The following is a 21,197-nucleotide window of genomic DNA, read 5'->3' on the forward strand; positions in this document are numbered from 1 at the left end:
AAAATTGCAATTTCCATGATAAGTTTTCTTTAATAATCCATTATAAAAAATAATCTTTATAAAAAACTTGATTTGGGCTATTCTCCATCAAGTTATATTTAAATTTGTATCGAAGACGTATAATTTTATACTTTGCTTAGTGATTTATTTTTAATTTTAGCGGCTAAACTCGAACTTAGTACTCACCTGTAGGAATTGCTGTAACATAAAAAATATAGATTCAAAAAAATGGTTGCTTCTCAACCTGTGATCCAGATGTAGAATAAATATAAATCGTCCTATTACCACTCATGTTGTATATTTTTTATGTAAATCAATTTAAAATCCGCACTAATTTTAAACTAACATATTAACAGAAATATACAGTTCCTTAATCTGTTATTTGTTTTTTTATCCATAAAAAGCGTTTTTGATTCCTCTAACATCACATCATTCACTTCTCAGTTTCTAAAATGTTTCGAAATAAATGTATTTTCATTAATAAACACCAATACCGCACGTACAATTTTGCAAAATTAAATCCACGTGTGCACTTCATAAATGCATCAACATAACTGAATGCAACAATAAAACTCAAAGACACAAATAGTCATAAGGGATACCTGCCGTAAAGAAAAACAACTCCACACACACACACACGATCCCTTTCTGATCTTGCTATTGCAAAAAAACAACTCTCACCACAAAAGATACCAACAACACACAAGGAACATTCCATTGTCTCTAGAATCAAAACAACCAACAACAGCATAAATGACGCAATAACAAACACAAACAATCATACGAGATATACACAAAATGTCTCTAAAAACTCCCTCGCATGATGCACTCACATTTTCCAGTAGCACGTTTATTGATTAGTAGGAATTCTATCTATAAGTTAAGGTAAAATATATACCAAATCGATGAGGAATCTATAAAAATTATATACACCTGTCAAGGATTATATTAAATAATTTTTATTCTATTTTAACTAAAATTTTCAATGTGAGTAAAAACACTCCAACATATAATAAAAAGGAAAATAATCTGTAGGTAGTCATCGTACGAATCGGTAATGTCCTTAAGTTAATTTTTACTAAAAAAATTTTTTTCCATACAAAATTTTGTCTTAGTAAATTGTCCACATTTCGTAGTAAGATTTTTATATTGCCCATGTATTTTTATAATAGAATCAACGATGCATTAACTACTGTGTTGGAAATTTATTTAAGGAAAAATCCTTCTCATTTCGTAGTTAGTGAACTAAAAAACATTTACTGAATTTTTATAAGTTTTGCTTTAGCTAAGTTAATTTTCGTTGTGGTTACGAAAAATGAACTATATTACAGTAAATTTGTTGAACTATGTGGATGTCAAAATGGTCCTTAAATTTACAAGACACTTTTTTTTCTGTGTGCACTAACTGTTGCCATAGTTGTTAGAATTCTACCAAAACTGATGTTTGGTAGATTGGTAGAATTCTTGAAGTTTTAGTAGATTTTGAACAATATTCCTCTCAAACTAATTTCCTATAGAAATAAAATTTTGACAAAATTTTCTATAGAAATAAAATTTTTGACAAAATTTTCAATAGAAATAAAATTTGGACTACATATTCAATAGAAAGTAAATTTTGACAAAATTTTCTATACAAATAAAATTTTGACACAATTTTTTATATAGAAATAAAATATTGACAAAATTTTCTATAGAAATGACATTTTGACAAAATTTTCTATAGAAATAAAATTTTGACAAAATTTTCTATAGAAATAAAATTTTGACAAAATTTTCTATAGAAATAAAATTTTGACAAAATTTTCTATAGAAATAAAATTTTGACAAAATTTTCTATAGAAATAAAATTTTGACAAAATTTTCTATAGAAATAAAATTTTGACAAAATTTTCTAAAGAAATAAAATTTTGACAAAATTTTCTAAAGAAATAAAATTTTGACAAAATTTTCTATAGAAATAAAATTTTGACAAAATTTTCTATAGAAATAAAATTTTGACAAAATTTTCTATAGAAATAAAATCTTGACAAAATTTTCTATAGAAATAAAATTTGGACAACATATTCTATAGAAATAAAATTTGGACAACATATTCTATAGAAATAAAATGTTGATAAAATTTTCTATAGAAATAAAATTTTTGAAAAAATTTTCTATAGAAAAAAAATGTTGACAAAATTATCTATAGAAATAAAATTTTGGCAAAATTTTCTATAGAAATAAAATTTTGACAAGATTTGCTATAGAAATATCATTTTGACAAAATAAGATTTTTTTCGTTTGGTAGGTTTTTGATAAAATTTTCTCTAAATTTTGGTAGATTATTTTTGGCTCGAGTGGCAACCGTGCATGCAGTGTATAGTATACAAAACTATCAGAACTCAGACCTTATAACTGCGTCAGGGAGTCTCCGCATTAAATCTTTATGGGGCGGCCAGATATCCCAGTGCATAGACATAATTACATTTTGTCAAAGCAGTATTTCCTGAATTGTTGTAGCCGCAACCATTCAAATTGCCATATTGTGGATATACAACAAACATTCAGGAATATAAGGGTCGATCTTCAGCTTCTGGAGCTCGAGATCCAGCGTTACAAAAGTGCAGCCTACCCTACCAACAGATCACTCCGGGCGCATTCCATCCCAATCGCAGAGTTCCTCGACCTGGATACAAGCTAATGTAAACACAAAATCAATAGAAGGGTAGCTCTGAATTGAATTTTGGCAAAATCTTCTATAGAACTAACATTTTGCATCGGGCGGCACTAATTGTAAGAGACGATGGAATTTCAATACTCGAGTAGTTAATCATATTTCTCTAAATATTAGCCCTTGGAGTCACTCGTTATATCGTATATCTGACAAATAGACAGAGTAATTCCGCAACCGAAGCCTGGCAAGACACTTATGGCTATATTCCTCCCCAACCTTTCCAGCTACCAACCAGCACTATAACAGCTTGACATACCATTACAGCATGCATAAATCCCAACCCAAGTGACACAACAAAGGAGGGTTCTCGAGCCTCTTCACCTATCGAAACCTTTCGATATCGTCAGCCATGTCAGATTGCTCGAGGGCATCGAAAACACGTTATAACCGGCAGGAACCAAACGTTGGATATTTAATTATCTGCTCGGGCGCCAGTTGTATGTGAAAATTTGAAAATAGAAAGTCAAGGCTTCGTGGAATGAAACAAGGAAATCCCCAAGATGGGGAAAATTTGGCAGTTTTTTAAGTTGTCTGCCCACGCCACTACAATATATGATAACCTCCGCAGTAGAAACAAGATCCTAAAATTGCTTGCCCAAATACTGACGGCAAAGAAATCATGTTGACTACATATATGGCAATTGGCCAGAGGGGACGCCTTAGACAATTGACATGCACTAACTGTTGCCATAGTTGTTAGAATTCTACCAAAACTGATGTTTGGTATATTGGTAGAATTCTTGAAGTTTTGGTAGATTTTGAACAATATTCCTCTCAAACTAATTTCCTATAGAAATAAAATTTTTGACAAAATTTTCAATAGAAATAAAATTTGGACTACATTTTCTATAGAAATAAGATTTTGACAAAATTTTCTATAGAAATTAAATTTTTGCAAAATTTTCTATAGAAATAAGATTTTGACACAATTTTTTATATAGAAATAAAATATTGACAAAATTTTCTATAGAAATGACATTTTGACAAAATTTTCTATAGAAATGACATTTTGACAAAATTTTCTATAGAAATGACATTTTGACACAATATTCTATAGAAATAAAATTTTGACAAAATTTTCTATAGAAATAAAATTTTGACAAAATTTTCTATAGAAATAAAATTTTGACAAAACTTTCTATAGAAATAAAATTTTGACAAAATTTTCTATAGAAATAAAATTTTGACAAAATTTTTTATAGAAATAAAATTTTGACAAAATTTTCTATAGAAATAAAATTTTGACAAAATTTTCTATAGAAATAAAATTTTGACAAAATTTTCTATAGAAATAAAATTTTGACAAAATTTTCTATAGAAATAAAATTTTGACAAAATTTTCTACAGAAAAAAAATTTTGACAAAATTTTCTACAGAAAAAAATTTTGACAAAATTTTCTACAGAAATAAAATTTTGACAAAATTTTCTACAGAAAAAAATTTTGACAAAATTTTCTACAGAAATAAAATTTTGACAAAATTTTCTATAGAAATAAATTTTTTTCTAAAGAAACAAATTTTGACAAAATAAGATTTTTTCGTTTGGTAGGTATTTTCTCCAAATTTTGGTAGATTATTTTTGGCTCGAGTGACAACCGTGCATGCAGTGGAATAGTATACAAAACTATCAGAACTCAGCCCTTAGAACTGCGACTGCCAGATATCCCAGTGCATAGACATAATAACATGTTGTCAAAGCTGTATTTCCTGAATTTTTATCGCTACAATTACTCAAATCACCCTATTGTGGATATACAACAACCATTCAGGAATGTAAGGGTTGATCTTTACCTTCTGGAGCTCGAGATCCAGCGTTATAGAAGTCAGCCTCTGATGAGGCAGTATACCAACAGGTCTGACAAGGATTCATGGGGACACTGTAACTGAAGCCGTGAGAAGCTACAAGGTTAATCCTGCTCTCTGAATCTGACCGCCGTCGCATCGGAAGAAAGAGACCTCCCACTTAAGCGAGGGTAGCGTTGGCACAACTATGATAAGGAAAGTGCAGCCGCTTCAATTTCTAACTATCAGTGATTGATAGATGCGTATCCGACATGTCTCTCATCTGTGGTCAAAGGCCACAACTTTTCGCTTGTTCATCAAAACCTCACCAAAAATCACTCCGAGCGCATTTCATCTTAATCGCAGATCTCCTCGATCTAGATACAAGCTGATGTACCAAAAGACCAACACAAAATCAATGCAAGGGCACTTCTCATTTGTCCATTTTCCAACACATATATAACATAAACAATTCACAGGTAATGTAAAGAGGATTCCTTGAAATACCTTGTAAACCCTCAACACTTGTTTTAAAATGTAGACCTATAAACTGGTTACAAAAACATTCCGAAACTTGTCATTTATTATTCAGATAAAATTATTTACAAGAAAAATATTCACATCACACTAGATTATTAAATTTTTGACTTCATAAAAGGTTTCAAATGGCTATGGAAGACTGCTGGCACGGGTTGCTTATTTAGTGGAGTTAGTTTAGCTTCCTCGAAAATACGTTCATAGACATTGCCATCATAAGAACCCAAAGTTGATTTCAAATTTCTATCGTGGTAATCGAATCCATCACATATAGCCACAGCATTTGGACGAATTGCTTTTAGTGTAACTTCCAAACGTTCTTGTAGGGATCTCAAATCAGCATCAGAAAGTTTAATAACCTAGGGATGTAAAGGAAAATATTAACCTGACGTATTCTGTCATAACCGAAATAATAACTTACTCTCAATATTTCGTGCATATACTTCAGGGCTGTTGAAATTAAAAATAACTCCAAAAGATCTTCCAAAACTTTATTCAAACTTGGATTTCGGTTTCTGGAATTGGGTCCTTTTACTTCTTCCACAAAAGTAGATACCACAAAGCAGACTCCATGTAACTGAAATCAAAGTGAAAATAATCTAGAAATTTCCTGTATTTTTAAGCTTACCTCAGCTGCTTGTGTTAGTTCAATGCCGGTATTATTCGCAGCTTCCCCTTCAGTTTGACCAGCCTTAAGACGAGCAGATAGATTTTCGAAAGCCAGACGGATTTTGCTAAAAAAAAAGATTTTTTATGTTAAATTATTGGATTGGAACTAAAATTAAATAAAATTGATAGGGAATTGGGAGTTAAAATCGATCTTTAGAATAAACTAACCTAACCTAACCTAAGGTACTCCGTTCACCGGCGAAAACGGCACGAACCAAGTGCACCAGGTCGACCAGCAAAGAATAAACAGGAGTAGATACGCATAGTGATATTACTGCGGAATGATAACACGCTACACATGATAGCAGAGAAGTCGCAATCGATACAGAACCGCTTCGAACATACCGCTATTCAACAACGGACGAATTACAATTCGCTGCCAAAAGGCTTCAAGGATAAGAAAGCTCCCGGTCCTGATGGCAGAAGTCATGAAAGAGTTTAGAAATGACGTTGGTGGCCAGTAGAGTGACCGCAACTTAAATGGGCAAAAAAATGTCGGAATCTTGTTCGCCTAACCCCACAAAACGAATCCCCTTTCCAGATATTGGGATAGCCAAAATTTGAGCCCGATTAAACGACGTTAACACGTGCCGCTCGTCGGGTTTTTAGCCAGTATCACCGAGAGTGATGCAGTTCGGCATACGCCATGTGGACATAGTATTGGGTGTATAAAGCATTTTTTCAACCTCACTGGCAACGACAATTTAATAAATTAAATTTCAATTTTGCCAGTCTGTAAAAATTGTAATCCATAGATTTATATTTCCAAAAAATACAATAGAAAATATACAAAATTAAAAGAACTAACATTAAACAAAACGAAATGAAATGGAATAGAAAAAAAACATCACGGTTGCCACTCGAGCCAAAAATAATCTGCCAAAATTTGGAGAAAATTTTACCTTTTTTTTCTTTTTTTTATTTCTATAGAAAATTTTGGCAAAATTTTTATTTCTATAGAAAACTTTGTAAAAGTTTTTATTTCTATAGAAAATTTTGTCAAAATTTTATTTCTATAGAAAATTTTGTCAAATTTTATTTCTATAGAAAATTTTGTCAAATTTTATTTCTATAGAAAATTTTGTCAAAATTTTTATTTCTACAGAAAATGTTGTTAAAATGATAAAATTTTTATTTTTATTCTTTAGAAAATTTTGTCAAAATTTTATTTCTTTAGAAAAGTTTGTCAAAATTTTATTTCTATAGAAAATTTTTCAAAATGTTATTTCTTTGGAACATTTTTTCAAAATTTTATTTCTATAGAACATTTTGTGAAAATTTCATTTCTATAAAAAATTTTGTCAAAATTTTATTTCTATAGAAAATTTGTCAAAATTTTATTTCTATAAAAAATTGTGTCAACATTTTATTTCTTTAGAACATTTTGTCAAATTTTTATTTTTATAGAATTTTTTTCAAAATTTTATTTCTATAGAATTTTGTTTCAAAATTTTATTTCTATAGAATTTTTTTTTCAACATTTTATTTATATAGCAAATTTTGTCAAAATTTTTATTTCTACAGAAAATGTTGTTAAAATTTTCTTTATTAAGAAAATTTTGTCAAAATTTTATTTCCATAGAAAATTTGTCAAAATTTTATTTCTATAGAAATTTTGTCAAAATTTTACTTCTTCAGAAAATTTTGTCAAAATTTTATTTCTTTAGAAATTTTTTTCAAAAATTTATTTCTATAGATAATTTTGTCAAAATTTTATTTCTATAGATAATTTTGTGAAAATTGTATTTCTATAGAAAATTTTGTGAAAATTATATTTCTATAAAAAATTTTGTCAAAATTTTATTTCTATAAAAAATTTTGTCAAAATTTTATTTCTATAAAAAATTTTGTCAAAATTTTATTTCTATAGAAAATTTTGTCTAAATTTTATTTCTATAGAAGAGTTTGTCAAAATGTTATTTCTATAGAAAATTTTGTCAACATTTTATTTCTATAGCAAATTTTGTCAAAAATATGTTTTCAAAATTTTATTTCGTTAGAAACTTTTGTCAAAATTTTATTTCTATAGAAGAGTTTGTAAAAATTTTATTTCTATAGAATTGTGTCAAAATTTTATTTCTATAGGAAATTTGTGAAAATTTTATTTCTATAGGAAATTTTGTCAAAATTTTATTTCTTTAGAAAATTTTGTCAAAATTTTACTTCTATAGAAAATTTGTCAGAATTTTATTTCTATAGAAAATTTTGTCAAAATTTTATTTCTTTAGAAAATTTTTTCAAAATTTTATTTCTTTGGAATTTTTTTCCAAAATTTTATTTCTATAGAAAATTTTGTCAAAATTTTATATCTACAGAAAATTTTGTCAAAATTTTATATCTATAGAAATTTGTCAAAATTGTATCTCTATAGAAAATTTGTCAAAATTTTATTTCTATAGAAAATTTGTCAAAATTTTATTTCTATAGAAAATTTTGTCAAAATTTTATTTCTATAGAAAATTTGTCAAAATTTTATTTCTATAAAAAATTTTGTCAACATTTTATTTCTTTAGAACATTTTGTCAAATTTTTATTTTTATAGAAATTTTTTCAAAATTTTATTTCTATAGAATTTTGTTTCAAAATTTTATTTCTATAGAAAATTTGTCAAAATTTTACTTCTTCAGAAAATTTTGTCAAAATTTTATTTCTCTAGATAATTTTGTGAAAATTGTATTTCTATGGAAAATTTTGTGAAAATTATATTTCTATAAAAAATTTTGTTAAAATTTTATTTCTATAAAAAATTTTGTCAAAATTTTATTTCTATAAAAAATTTTGTCAAAATTGTATTTCTATAGAAAATTTTGTCTAAATTTTATTTCTATAGAAGAGTTTGTCAAAATGTTACTTCTATAGAAAATTTTGTCAAAATGTTATTTCTATAGCAAATTTTGTCAAAATTTTATTTCTATAGCAAATTTTGTCAAAATTTTGTAACTATAGAAAAGTTTTCAAAATTTTATTTCTTTAGAAAATTTTGTCAAAATTTTATTTCTATAAAAGAGTTTGTAAAAATTTTATTTCTATAGAATTGTGTCAAAATTTTACTTCTATAGGAAATTTGTGAAAATTTTATTTCTATAGGAAATTTTGTCAAAATTTTATTTCTACAGGAAATTTGTGAAAATTTTATTTCTATAGGAAATTTTGTCAAAATTTTATTTCTATAGAAAATTTTGTCAAAATTGTATTTCTTTAGAAAATTTTTTCAAAATTTTATTTCTTTGGAAATTTTTTCCAAAATTTTATTTCTATAGAAAATTTTGTCAAAATTTTATATCTACAGAAAATTTTGTCAAAATTTTATATCTATAGAAAAGTTGTCAAAATTTTATTTCTATAGAAAATTTGTCAAAATTTTATTTCTATAGAAAATTTGTCAAAATTTTATTTCTATAGATAATTTTGTCAAAATTTTATTTCTTTAGAAATTTTTTTCAAAATTTTATTTCAATATATTTTTTTCAAAATGTTATTTTTATGGAAAATTTTGTCAAAAATTTATTTCTATAGAAAATTTTGTCAACATTTTTATTTCTACAGAAAATGTTGTTAAAATTTTTATTTCGATAGAAAATTTTGGCAATTTTTTTATTTCTATAGAAAATTTTGTCAAAATTTTATTTCTATAGAAAATTTTGTCAAAATTTTATTTCTATAGAAAATTTGTCAAAATTTTATTTCTATAGAAAATTTTGTCAAAATTTTATTTCTTTAGAAAATTTTTTCAAAATTTTATTTCTTTAGAATTTTTTTTTTTAATTTTATTTCTTTAGAATTTTTTTTGAAAGTTTTATTGCTATAGATAATTTTGTAAAAATTTTATTTCTACAGAAAATTTTGTTAATATTTTCTTTATATCGACAATTTTGTGAACATTTTATTTCTATAAAAAAATTTTTCAAAATTTTATTTCTATAGAAAAGTTTTCAAAATGTTATTTTTTAAAAAAATTTGTCAAAATTTTATTTCTATAGAAGAGTTTGTCAAAATGTTTTTTTCTATAGAAAATTTTGTCAAAATTTTATTTCTATAGGAAATTTGTAGAGTAACTCTTAGTCTACCAAAACATCGAGAATTCTACAAATCTACCAAACAGTACAAAATCTACCAGTTTAGTTAGAATTCTGCCAACTGTGGCAACCGTGGGACGCTGTAACTTAGTCAGTCTCCACGATTGATTCGTTCTTATTTGTGTTCTTACTTACTTGGTTGCACAAATTTGCAAAGCCTTAACAATATCTTCCCATGATCCCGTCCACTTGTTTAGGGATTTTTGATGAATGCATTCCTTTAAATACGATACCGTAGGAACAACTGTCTTCCCTGCCAGAGCACGGGGATATGATTTCATTAAAAATCGACCGACTTGTAAAAGTAATACCGTATTTTCTCCTTCATAGGTACAAGCAGCAGCTGCATCAGCATAAAGATTTGAAAAATTCGAAGAAACTAAATAACCATGACCACCGCAGGCCAAACGTAAACATTCTGTACCAGTCATGGAGGCGAATGTACAAAGGACCTTTAGAACACAGGACAAAGCATGCATTTCAGGTAAACGACCAAATTCTCCACGCTTGATATCTTCCGAAGTTTGTTGGTATAGTTCCGTCAATTTACTGGAAGCCAACTTATGGGCTATACTGGTGGCTATTTCGGGAAAAAGTTTCTTCATTTGGGTTAGATGGTCTATAATTTGAGGTTCAGGTTCACTGAAAAACAAAGAGAGAGAGAGAGAAAATTATTTATATAGAAAAGTCAAATATGTTATAATGATTCAGCTCTTACTTGGCATTAATAGGACTTTGCCTCCTAACAGCTGAATATCTGGTTGCTATGGTTGCAGCCATCGATAATAGAAGGGCTACATTCCTTACTATCACACAACGTGAATAGACCATAGTGAAATAGGTTAAAACCGGTACTGGACCCTTGACAAAGGTGCCATCGCGATGTACTTGAGAGTGACGCATTAGCATATTCGTACGCGGTATACGAACATCCTTCAAACCCAAAAAGCCATTATTGACACCAGCAAATCCCATTTTCTTGCCAATATCACCAACATCAATTCCCGGTAAAGGCATATGGGTTTCCATATCCCTTAATTGCACCATAAACATGGCCAAACCTTTAGGTTCGTTGTCTATGTAAAGATTAGCAGCCACTATACAATAATTGGCAGAATGGCCCACTAAACAAAATAAAAACGCAGAATTATTGGGATAGAGTCTACAAGAAGTTATATGGGGTTCACTTACATCCTCCTGGCCACCATTTGTAGGCAGTAATTGTTGGTGTATTCAATACAAACTCATCAGTATCACGATCAAAATCAGCTCTAGTCTCCAAACCCCTTAGAAATGTTCCATGTCCCAATTCAGTTTGAGCATAGGCCCCACCAATTTGCAATTGTTCGCTGGGCACTCCAAATTTTTGAAATTGTTCATCGGTTCCTTGTTGACGAATACAATCGACAACCATACTTAAATGAACGCCAAACACATTTCCAGCTGGAAATGAACCCCATATTTCGGGTTCACTATGATAGTGTCTGAAATTATGGAATTATAATCAATCAGTAGAGACAAAAGTGACACATAAAAAATGTTTCAGAAAGAAAACGATTTTTTTTGAAAACCAAATATTAACCGGATCAGATGAAATTTGTTTCTTCATGAGGCTTCCGAAATTAAATCTTAGGTTAGGTTAGGTATTATGGCAGCTCAATATTTCAGGCTCACTTAGACTATTCAGTCCATTATGATACTACAATGGTGAACTTCACTCCTATCACTGAGTGCTGTCCGATTCTATGTAAAGCTCAATGACAATGGACCTCCTATTTATAGCCGAATCCGAACGGCGTTCCACATTGCAATGAAACCACTTAGAAAACCTTTGAAACAATCAGAAATGTCACCAGCATTATTGAGAGGGGATAATCCACCACTGAAAAACTTGTTGGTTGGTTTAAAGGGTGATACGGTCAAAATTTGGTCAAAGGAAAACGCGTGTAAATCGGTGAAATCGTTTATTTAAAAAATCAAATTAAATTTCATTTTCAAGTTCAATTAGTATAAAATTCAGGAAAAATATTCAGTTAGGCTATCGCTTTTCCAAATCCGAATTGCCGGGCCTCACGCTTGACACCTGCCATCAGATTTTGTACAGCCACCTTGTCCACCTTCTTCGCCGCAGAAAGCCAGTTTGCCTTGAATTGCTGCTCGTCCTTAGCAGTTTTTTGGTCTTCTTTACGTTCCGCTTGACAATAGCCCAGTATTTCTCAATTGGGCGGAGCTCTGGCGTGTTGGGAGGGTTCTTGTCCTTGGGAACCACCTGCACATTGTTGGCGGCGTACCACTCCATGGCCTTTTTACCGTAATGGCAAGATGCCAAATCCGGCCAAAACAGTACGGAACAACCGTGTTTCTTCAGGAAAGGCAGCAGACGTTTATTCAAAAACTCTTTCACGTAAATTTCTTGGTTTACAGTCCCGGAAGCTATGAAAATGCTGCTTTTCAAGCCACAGGTACAGATGGCTTGCCAAACCAGATATTTCTTTGCGAACTTTGACAGTTTTATGTGCTTGAAAATATCTGCTACCTTTCCCCTTCCTTTTGCCGTATAAAACTCCTGTCCCGGAAGCTGCTTGTAGTCGGCTTTGACGTAGGTTTCGTCGTCCATTACCACGCAGTCAAACTTCGTCAGCATCGTCGTGTACAGCCTCCGGGATCGCGCTTTGGCCGTCGTATTTGGTTTATCATCGCGATTTGGAGTCACTACCTTCTTGTAAGTCGATAGTCCGGCTTGTTTTTTTGGCACGATGCACGGTTGTAGACGATACACCCAGCTTATTTGCGGCATTTCGGAGAGAGAGGTTAGGGTTTCGCTTGAAACTACCGGCAACTCTCTTTGTCGTCTCAGCGGCTTCCGGTTTTCGATTTCCCCCGATCCAGACTTCCTGGCTGTCGACAAACGTTCCCCAAACACTCTAATTACATTTGTAACGGTTGATTTGGCAACTTTTAGCGATTTTGGCAGCTTTGCGTGCGAGTAGCTCGGATTTTCGCGATGCGCGAGCAAAATTTTGATACGCTGCTCTTCTTGCTTGGACGACATTTTGACAACTGAAGAGTGAATTCCAAAATCAAAATAGGAGCAACATTCTACACACACACACCCTCAAAATGAGGGGTGTTCTGGTTTTTTAAATGCAAAATTGAAAGAAATACGTCAAGTTTATATTGACAAAATTTTGCCCGTATCACCCTTTATTTAAAACGGATCGGATGAAATTTACTCTTCCAACAGGTTCCGAAAATTAAATCTGGCGATCGGTTCATATGGGTGCTATATATAATTATAGACCTATATGGGCCAGATCGGATGAGATTTGCTCTTCCGGGAGCTTCAGTATGGCAAGACCAAAACATGTACCCACATTAGAGTGACCGCAACTTATATGGGACAAAAAAATGTCGGAATCTTGTTCGCCTTAACCCCACAAAACGAATTCCCTTTCCAGGCGAATGCCCCTAATGGCAACAGGTCGCGTTTTCAAAGCTAAAGGCTGGCGTAACTCGGTTTGACTCAGCGACGAGCGGCACGTTTTAACGTCGTTTAATCGGGCTCAAATTTTTGCTATCCCAATATCTGGAAAGGGGATTCGTTTTGTGGGGGTAAGGCGAACAAGATTCCGACATTTTTTTTTTTTTTTTGCCCCATATAAGTTGCGGCAACTCTAACCCACATTCTCTAAACAAATTTGCTGACTTAAATAACTCAAAATTTTTAATTTTAGGCAAATCGGATAAAAATGCGGTGTCTAGAAGACCAAGAAGTCAAATCGGAAGATCGGCTCGTCATGTCCTATATTCGACTTACTTATGTGTGGACCCAAAATACCTCTAGGTTTTGAATTTCAACCAAATCGGATAAAAATTCGGATGTCTAGACAAAGAGGTCAACTCAGCAAATACCAAAACGGGGGAAATACCAAAACGTGGATCGATACGTCCCATATTCGGCTTATTAGATTTTGAATTTCATGCAAAAAGCCCGAAAGTCAAATAGGGAGATACAAATACATCTAGATTTTGAATTTTAGGCAAATCGGATAAAACTTCGGATATCTCAAGACCTTAAATCGGGCGTCGGTTAGTACGGGGCTATATCAAAATCTGGACCGATATAGTCCATCTTCAAATATCACCTGCCTGCAGACAAAAGACGAGTTTGTGCCAAAATTTCAAAACGATGGCATGTGCACGAAGATAAATTTTAAATTTAACTAGCCGAAACATAAACCAGATAGTATTTGCCTGCCCACCTAATGAGCAGGTATTGCACAGTGGGCCCGCGTGTACTACATTGTAAATTCTGATATATTAATTATAATTTTGATAAAAAAGATATTTCTGTGAAGCTTTTGAACATGACAACTATTTCCATTTATAGTACTCCTCAAGAGCTTTCATTTGATACCAGTGTAGACCGGGTTTTGTACAGTGGACACGGGTGCGACATTTTCTAAAATCTCGCAAATTTATTTTACTTTTGCTTAAAATAAATATTTTTGGGAAGCTTTTGAAACCACTTGCGTTTATAGTACTGCCGAAGATCTTTCATTCGGTACCAAAAAATGTAGAGCAGGTGTTGCACAGTGGACCAATGTTTACTTTATTTGAAATTCTGAAAAAGTAATTTTCGTTTTAATAAAAATCCATATTTCTGGGATGCTTTCGAATATGACAACCACTGGGATATGTAGTACTCTTTAAGACGTTTAAGACTGATACTAAAAAATGTAGGGCATGTATTGCACAGTGGGCGCATTTCATTTTTATTTCAAGTTGTGGCGACTAAATTAAAAAAATTAACACAAAACGACATTTCTGGGATGCTTTCGAAAATTGAAACCACTTACATTTATAGTACTTTCATCTGATACTAAAAACTGTAGAGCAGGTATTGCACAGTGGGCACGGGTGCCCTATATCGTAAATTCGCGCAAACTAACTTTATTATACCCACCACCATAGAATGGTGACGGGGGTATAATAACCCAGCAAAAAAAATTGGAAGTTGTTCCACAAACATTTCTTTTAAAGCCCATCCCAGAATCCCCCATCGAGTTTTTTCAACTTCCGATGCAGTCCTTTTGGACAAGTCCACAAACATTTCTTCTAAAGCGCATCGTGGGATCCCCCAATAATTTTTTTCCACTTCCGATGCAGTCCTTTTGGACAAGTGCACATACATTTCTTCTAAAGCGCATCTTGGGATCCCCCAATGATTTTTTTCTACTTCCGATGCAGTCCTTGTGGACAAGTATTAGAAAGAACGCAACCAGACTATTTTAAGTGCAAATTTTGTACAATTAAATTTTACAGAAAAATCGAAAACTAATAAAAAACTAAAACAAAAAATAGAAATTAATAAAAAAGTAAAAGAATAATATAAAAAAAAAAAATTCATCCCCGCTGGGATTTGAACCTGTGCCGTTTGACTTTTTCGCTTCCATGGAAGTTCTTTTGAGAAGGTTTTGCAAATTACGAGAATTTTTAATTTTTTTGTTGATTTTTAATGGAAAAAATATATTTATACGAAAATATATGCCGAAAATAAAAAATAAAAACGATGCATGACATACAAAAATAATTTTTTAGAAAAATATTTGATAAAAAAATTGCCGCTGGTGAGATTTGAACCTGCGTTTCTTATTTTTTCCTTCATACTAATAAAGAACTTCTCGAGAAGCAATTAGAATTTTATTCCTTGGTGTTGTATTAGGATCATATCACAAACATTTGAATTGACATTTCGACGCTTTATGTTCAATGGCGTTTGTGGCTGAGTGTGCCAAGGCGTTCTGTTATGGTGCCAACAAACCCAGGTTCAACCCCTGGTCGGAGCGAAAAAGTTTTTCAAATTGTAAAAATTAGATAATAGGAAAATAATTGTGTAATAAAACATTTGGTTGAAAAAAAGTGAAATTGGTTGATAAAAAAATTTTTTTTCGCTTTTTAAATTTCTTCATTCAAATTAACTTCCAGGGCACAACTTCTAAAGCAATGCAAAGGATCCCAAAAGGGAGTACTTCCGTCCTATGACAAGCCCATGTAAAATTCATTGGAGATGATCCAAGTTTTCACTACTTCCGGATCACAGATTGGGGATCCAAACTACTTTTTTGGAAGCTCTTTTTTTGCTGGGAAGTTTGTCATTCCGTTTGTAACACATCGAAATATCGATTTCCGACTATATAAAGTATATATATTGTTGATCAGGGAGAAATTCTAAGACGATATAAGCATGTCCGTCTGTCTGTTGTAATCACGCTACAGCCTTCAATAATGGCGCTATCGTCCTCAAATTTGGCACAGATTCGTCTTTTCTTTGCAGGCAGGTCAAATTCGAAGATGGGCTATATCGGTCCAAGTTTTGATATAGTCCCCATATAAACCGACCTCCCGATTTGGGGTCTTTGGCTTATAAAAACTGTAGTTTTTATCCAATTTGCTTGAAATTGGAAATCTAGAGGTATTTTAGGACCATCAAAAAGTGTACCGAAAATGGGGCCTATGGGTCCATGTTTTGGTATAGCCCCCATAAGGACCGATTTCCCGATTTTGCTTCTTGGGCGTCTAGAAAGTGTATTTTCTATCCGATTTGCCTGAAATTGGAAATGTAGAGGTATTCTAGGACCATAAAGAGGTGTGCTGAAAATGGTGCCTATCGGTCCATGCTTCGATATAGTCCCCATATAGACCGATCTCCCGATTTTACTTATTGGGTCTCTGGAAACTGTATTTACTATTCGATTTGCCCGAAATAGAAAATCTAGAGGTATTTTATGGCCACAAAAAGGTGTGTCAAAAATGGAGTGTATCGGTCCATGTTTTGATATAGCCCCCATATAAACCGATCTCCCAATTTTACTTCTTGGGCTTCTAGAATCATTAGTTTTAATCCAATTTACCTGAAATTTGAAATCTAGTGGTACTCTAGGACCCTAAAGACTTGTGCCGAAAATGGTGAGTACCGGTCCATGTTTTCATATAGCCCGCATATAGACCGGTCTCCTGATTTTAGTTCTTGGGCTTCTAGAATCCGTAGTTTTTACCCAATTTGCCTCAAATCGTAAATCTAGAGGTATTCTAGGACCATAAAGAGGTGTGCCGAAAATGGTAAATATCGGTCCATGTTTTGATATAGCCACCATATAGACCAGTCTCCCGATTGTACTTCTTGGGCTTCTAGAATCCGTAGTTTTTATCCAATTTTCCTGAAATTTGAAATCTAGAGGTATTCTAGGACCATAAATAGGTGTATCCATGTTATGATATAGCCCCCATATAGACCGATTTCCCGATTTTATTTCTTGGGATTATAGAATCCGTAGTTTTAATCCAATTTACCTGAAATTTTAAATCTAAAGATACTCTAGGACCCTAAAGACTTGTGCCGAAAATGGTGTGTATCGGTCCATGTTTTGATATAGCCCCCATATAGACCGATCTCCCGATTTTATTTCTTGGGATTCTAGAATCCGTAGTTTTAATCCAATTTACCTGAAATTTTAAATCTAAAGGTACTCTAGGACCCTAAAGACTTGTGCCGAAAATGGTGTGTATCGGTCCATGTTTTGATATAGCCCCCATACAGACCGATCTCCGGATTTTATTTCTTGGGATTCTAGAATCCGTTGTTTTAATCCAATTTACCTGAAATTTTAAATCTAAAGGTACTCTAGGACCCTAAAGACTTGTGCCGAAAATGGTGTGTATCGGTCCATGTTTTGATATAGCCCCCATATAGACCGATCTCCCGATTTTAATTCTTGGTCTTCTAGAATCCGTAATTTTTACCCAATTTGTTTCAAATCGTAAATCTAGAGGTATTCTAGGACCATAAAGACTTGTGCTGAAAATGTTGATTATCGGACCATGTTTTGATATAGCCCCCATATAGACCGATCTCCCGATTTTACTTCTTGGGCTTCCAGAATCCGTAGTTTTTACCCAATTTGCCTGAAATTGGAAATCTAGAGGTATTGTAGGAAAATAAAGAAATGTGCCGAAAATGGTGATTATAGGACCATGTTTTGATATAGCCCCCATATAAACCGATCTCCCGATTTTACTTCTTGAGCTTCTAGAATCCGTAGTTTTTATCCAATTTGCCTGAAATTGGAAATCTAGAGGTATTCCAAGTACCATAAAAAATGTGCCGAATATATTGTGTATCGGTACAGTGTTTGATATAGCCCCCTTATAAACCGGCCCTCCTATTTGGGATCTAGATTCTAGAACTACAATTAGATGTGCTGAATACTGTGTGTATCCTTCCATGTTTTGGTATAGCCCCCATTACACCGAACTCCCGATTTAACTCCTACGGTTTCTAGAAATTTTAGTTTTTATCCGATTTGCCACAAATTGAAAATATACTGGCATTTTAGACCCATAACAAAGTGTATATGATTTAGTTTTAGCGGTCCATTTGGTAAGGCCTCCATATAGACCGATTTCACTTATTGAGGGTATAGAAGGCACACTGATCATGAAAATTGCTTGACACTGAATGCAAAATTTCCAAATTTTACTTCTCGTAATCATTTAAATAATTGGGATGAAAATCTGCAGATTTTAGATTTTAAATCAAGGCGTTATTTCATCATTTTCTTGCACACTTACAAGAGATGTTTATGATTCCTTTAAAACTCAAACTAACTTTTAAAATATAGCAGCAAAACTAACATTTATGGGATGCTTTGGAGATTGGAAGCTACTTGCGACTGTAGTACTCTTCAAGATAGCGGAAAATGCTGATTTTTATTAAATATTTTATCTCCCCAAATTGTAATTAACCCATTAGGTGGGCAGGCAAGAACTACTTGGTTTGTGTCTCGTTTAGTTAAATACTTTATGTAGTTCGAAATCGATATTTCGATGAACTACAAACGGAATGAACGGAATGAACGGAAGAATCCATATTCCAATTAACAGAATTTAGTTCCGCTGGAATCTTCCTCTTTGAGGTACTTCTGTTTTTTTCCTGACCTGGCACACATATTAGGTGAAGTGCTTAGTCGTATTATTGAAAGCCTTTCAGCCATCTATGACTGAGAGTATGAGTATTTTTCCTGCACTTAAAAATTGTCAACTTGGATGTTGATCTTCCCCTAAAAATTTTATATTGATACATAAATGAATAAAGGTTAAAATTTAGCAATAACAGTAAAATTAAATTAAATTAGCAAATTAGAGTATTCCTCGATATATCTGACCGATAATTATATGCTTGTTTGCTTAAACGGACTTCTACAATTTACTTACGGCCATATATCGGATCCTCCTGGATTATGCTCTTGTTGTAATTTTCTCAATTTCGTAGCTAAATTTATAAAATCTTTCACCGAGCTATTGTAAATTTCTTCATGTGATAAATTCTGGAATCTCATCGAATTGGAATCCAAATCATTGAGAACATACGATTCTGGAAGCAAAATTGTAATTATAATAAGAACAGTTTTATGAATTTTACAACATTGTCAATTAATTTTTAAAGAAATTTTCATTTGGGTCAAACTGATCCGAAAATGTTTGATCAAAATTCACCACAAATCAAATGAGGTCTATCACTAGTATTGCCCGAGTTGAAACACCTTTGCACCCACTATTGTCCACTTCATTTGATTGTGTGTTATTTTAGAGATTAGTTATTATTTTGCGCCCATAAACATTATCGAATATTTGATAATCAATTCCACATTTTAATAGTTGACATTACCCACATATCTTTTGAATTTTAATTTTTCTTCACCGCCATGCCACCATTTAGCAAAATCTTCTACATTAAAGGTGGCATTTTGACGTTCTTTCTGCAATTCTGGATTAATAGTTTTCGGTATAATACTCATTTTGTAAAATAATTGTTTTATTTATTTAAATAATTTATTTTAGTTGTAAGGCTATAGTTACGACCTTCTCTACGAAGCGTCGTATTCAAACTGAAATCTTTGCCTAATGCTACACAATAAAAACTCTGTATTTCTCTTCTTAAAAAAATTTCTCTTTGGTATTTTTTTTTTTCGGTAAAAGTAAGAGCTCAGTTAGCCAATATTATCTCAGGACAACTACTTCAACACATATTGCACTGTGTTCATATAATATCATAAATGTACTTTGATTGGAACGACAGCTGCACAGTGGGACACAAAGAAAAGCAAATATATATAGGGTGATTTGTTAAGAGCTTGATAACTTTTTTTTAAAAAAAAAACGCATAAAATTTGCAAAATCTCATCGGTTCTTTATTTGAAACGTTAGATTGGTCCATGACATTTACTTTTTGAAGATAATTTCATTTAAATGTTGACCGCGGCTGCGTCTTAGGTGGTCCATTCGGAAAGCCCAATTTTGGGCAACTTTTTCGAGCATTTCGGCCGGAATAGCCCGAATTTCTTCGGAAATGTTGTCTTCCAAAGCTGGAATAGTTGCTGGCTTATTTCTGTAGACTTTAGACTTGACGTAGCCCCACAAAAAATAGTCTAAAGGCGTCAAATCGCATGATCTTGGTGGCCAACTTACCGGTCCATTTCTTGAGATGAATTGTTCTCCGAAGTTTTCCCTCAAAATGGCCATAGAATCGCGAGCTGTGTGGCATGTAGCGCCATCTTGTTGAAACCACATGTCAACCAAGTTCAGTTCTTCCATTTTTGGCAACAAAAAGTTTGTTAGCATCGAACGATAGCGATCGCCATTCACCGTAACGTTGCGTCCAACAGCATCTTTGAAAAAATACGGTCCAATGATTCCACCAGCGTACAAACCACACCAAACAGTGCATTTTTCGGGATGCATGGGCAGTTCTTGAACGGCTTCTGGTTGCTCTTCACTCCAAATGCGGCAATTTTGCTTATTTACGTAGCCATTCAACCAGAAATGAGCCTCATCGCTGAACAAAATTTGTCGATAAAAAAGCGGATTTTCTGCCAACTTTTCTAGGGCCCATTCACTGAAAATTCGACGTTGTGGCTCGTTAGTAAGTCTATTCATGATGAAATGTCAAAGCATACTGAGCATCTTTCTCTTTGACACCATGTCTGAAATCCCACGTGATCTGTCAAATACTAATGCATGAAAATCCTAACCTCAAAAGAATCACCCTTTACAAGGGATTATAAAAAGTATCAAAAATGAGACTTTTCAAAATTGGAAAAAGTCTTTCGATTATTACAAACTTGAAAATGTCGACTTCTCAATTTTAGAGAGAAAAAGAATTTTGACGTTGCGACTTTTAATTTTTTTCGAATTTTTTGTAAAATGGGCTAAATTTAAAACTTTCAATAATCGATTTCAATCGACCTTTCGGATTTTTCGATTTTGGTCACTATAAAAAGCCGATTAGAAAAATCGATTCCGTCTTTTACATTCCTAGTATACTAGGAATTTTTATTTCTAAAAAAAAAATTGTAAAAATT

At 32.2% G+C, this 21,197-nt stretch overlaps 1 protein-coding gene across 1 annotated transcript; it reads right to left on the minus strand.

The window, feature by feature from the left end:
- Positions 1 to 5,049: 5,049 nt before the first annotated feature.
- LOC142240486 (acyl-coenzyme A oxidase 1-like) lies at positions 5,050 to 19,710 on the minus strand. The gene is made up of 8 exons (XM_075312186.1): positions 19,505 to 19,710; positions 19,051 to 19,210; positions 10,969 to 11,261; positions 10,496 to 10,901; positions 9,913 to 10,419; positions 5,661 to 5,766; positions 5,454 to 5,609; positions 5,050 to 5,391 (listed from the first exon to the last, which is right to left on the minus strand). The coding sequence occupies exons 1-8, from the start codon at positions 19,632 to 19,634 to the stop codon at positions 5,131 to 5,133; spliced, it is 2,019 nt and encodes a 672-aa protein (XP_075168301.1). The 5' UTR covers positions 19,635 to 19,710; the 3' UTR covers positions 5,050 to 5,130.
- Positions 19,711 to 21,197: the final 1,487 nt, after the last annotated feature.

The sequence above is a fragment of the Haematobia irritans genome, chromosome 5, assembly GCF_050003625.1.
Source record: "Haematobia irritans isolate KBUSLIRL chromosome 5, ASM5000362v1, whole genome shotgun sequence".
NCBI classification, from domain to species: Eukaryota; Metazoa; Arthropoda; class Insecta; order Diptera; family Muscidae; genus Haematobia; species Haematobia irritans.

What these genes read in the sequence shown, in the direction of transcription:
- LOC142240486 (XM_075312186.1), bottom strand. Translation starts at nt 19,634, where the DNA reads ATGAGTATTATACCGAAAACTATTAATCCAGAATTGCAGAAAGAACGT. An exon ending in CAAAGTCCTATTAATGCCAA is followed by an intron (nt 10,420 to 10,495) that starts GTAAGAGCTGAA and finishes TTTGTTTTTCAG; the next exon opens with TGAACCTGAACCTCAAATTA. An exon ending in AACTAACACAAGCAGCTGAG is followed by an intron (nt 5,610 to 5,660) that starts GTAAGCTTAAAA and finishes CTTTGATTTCAG; the next exon opens with TTACATGGAGTCTGCTTTGT.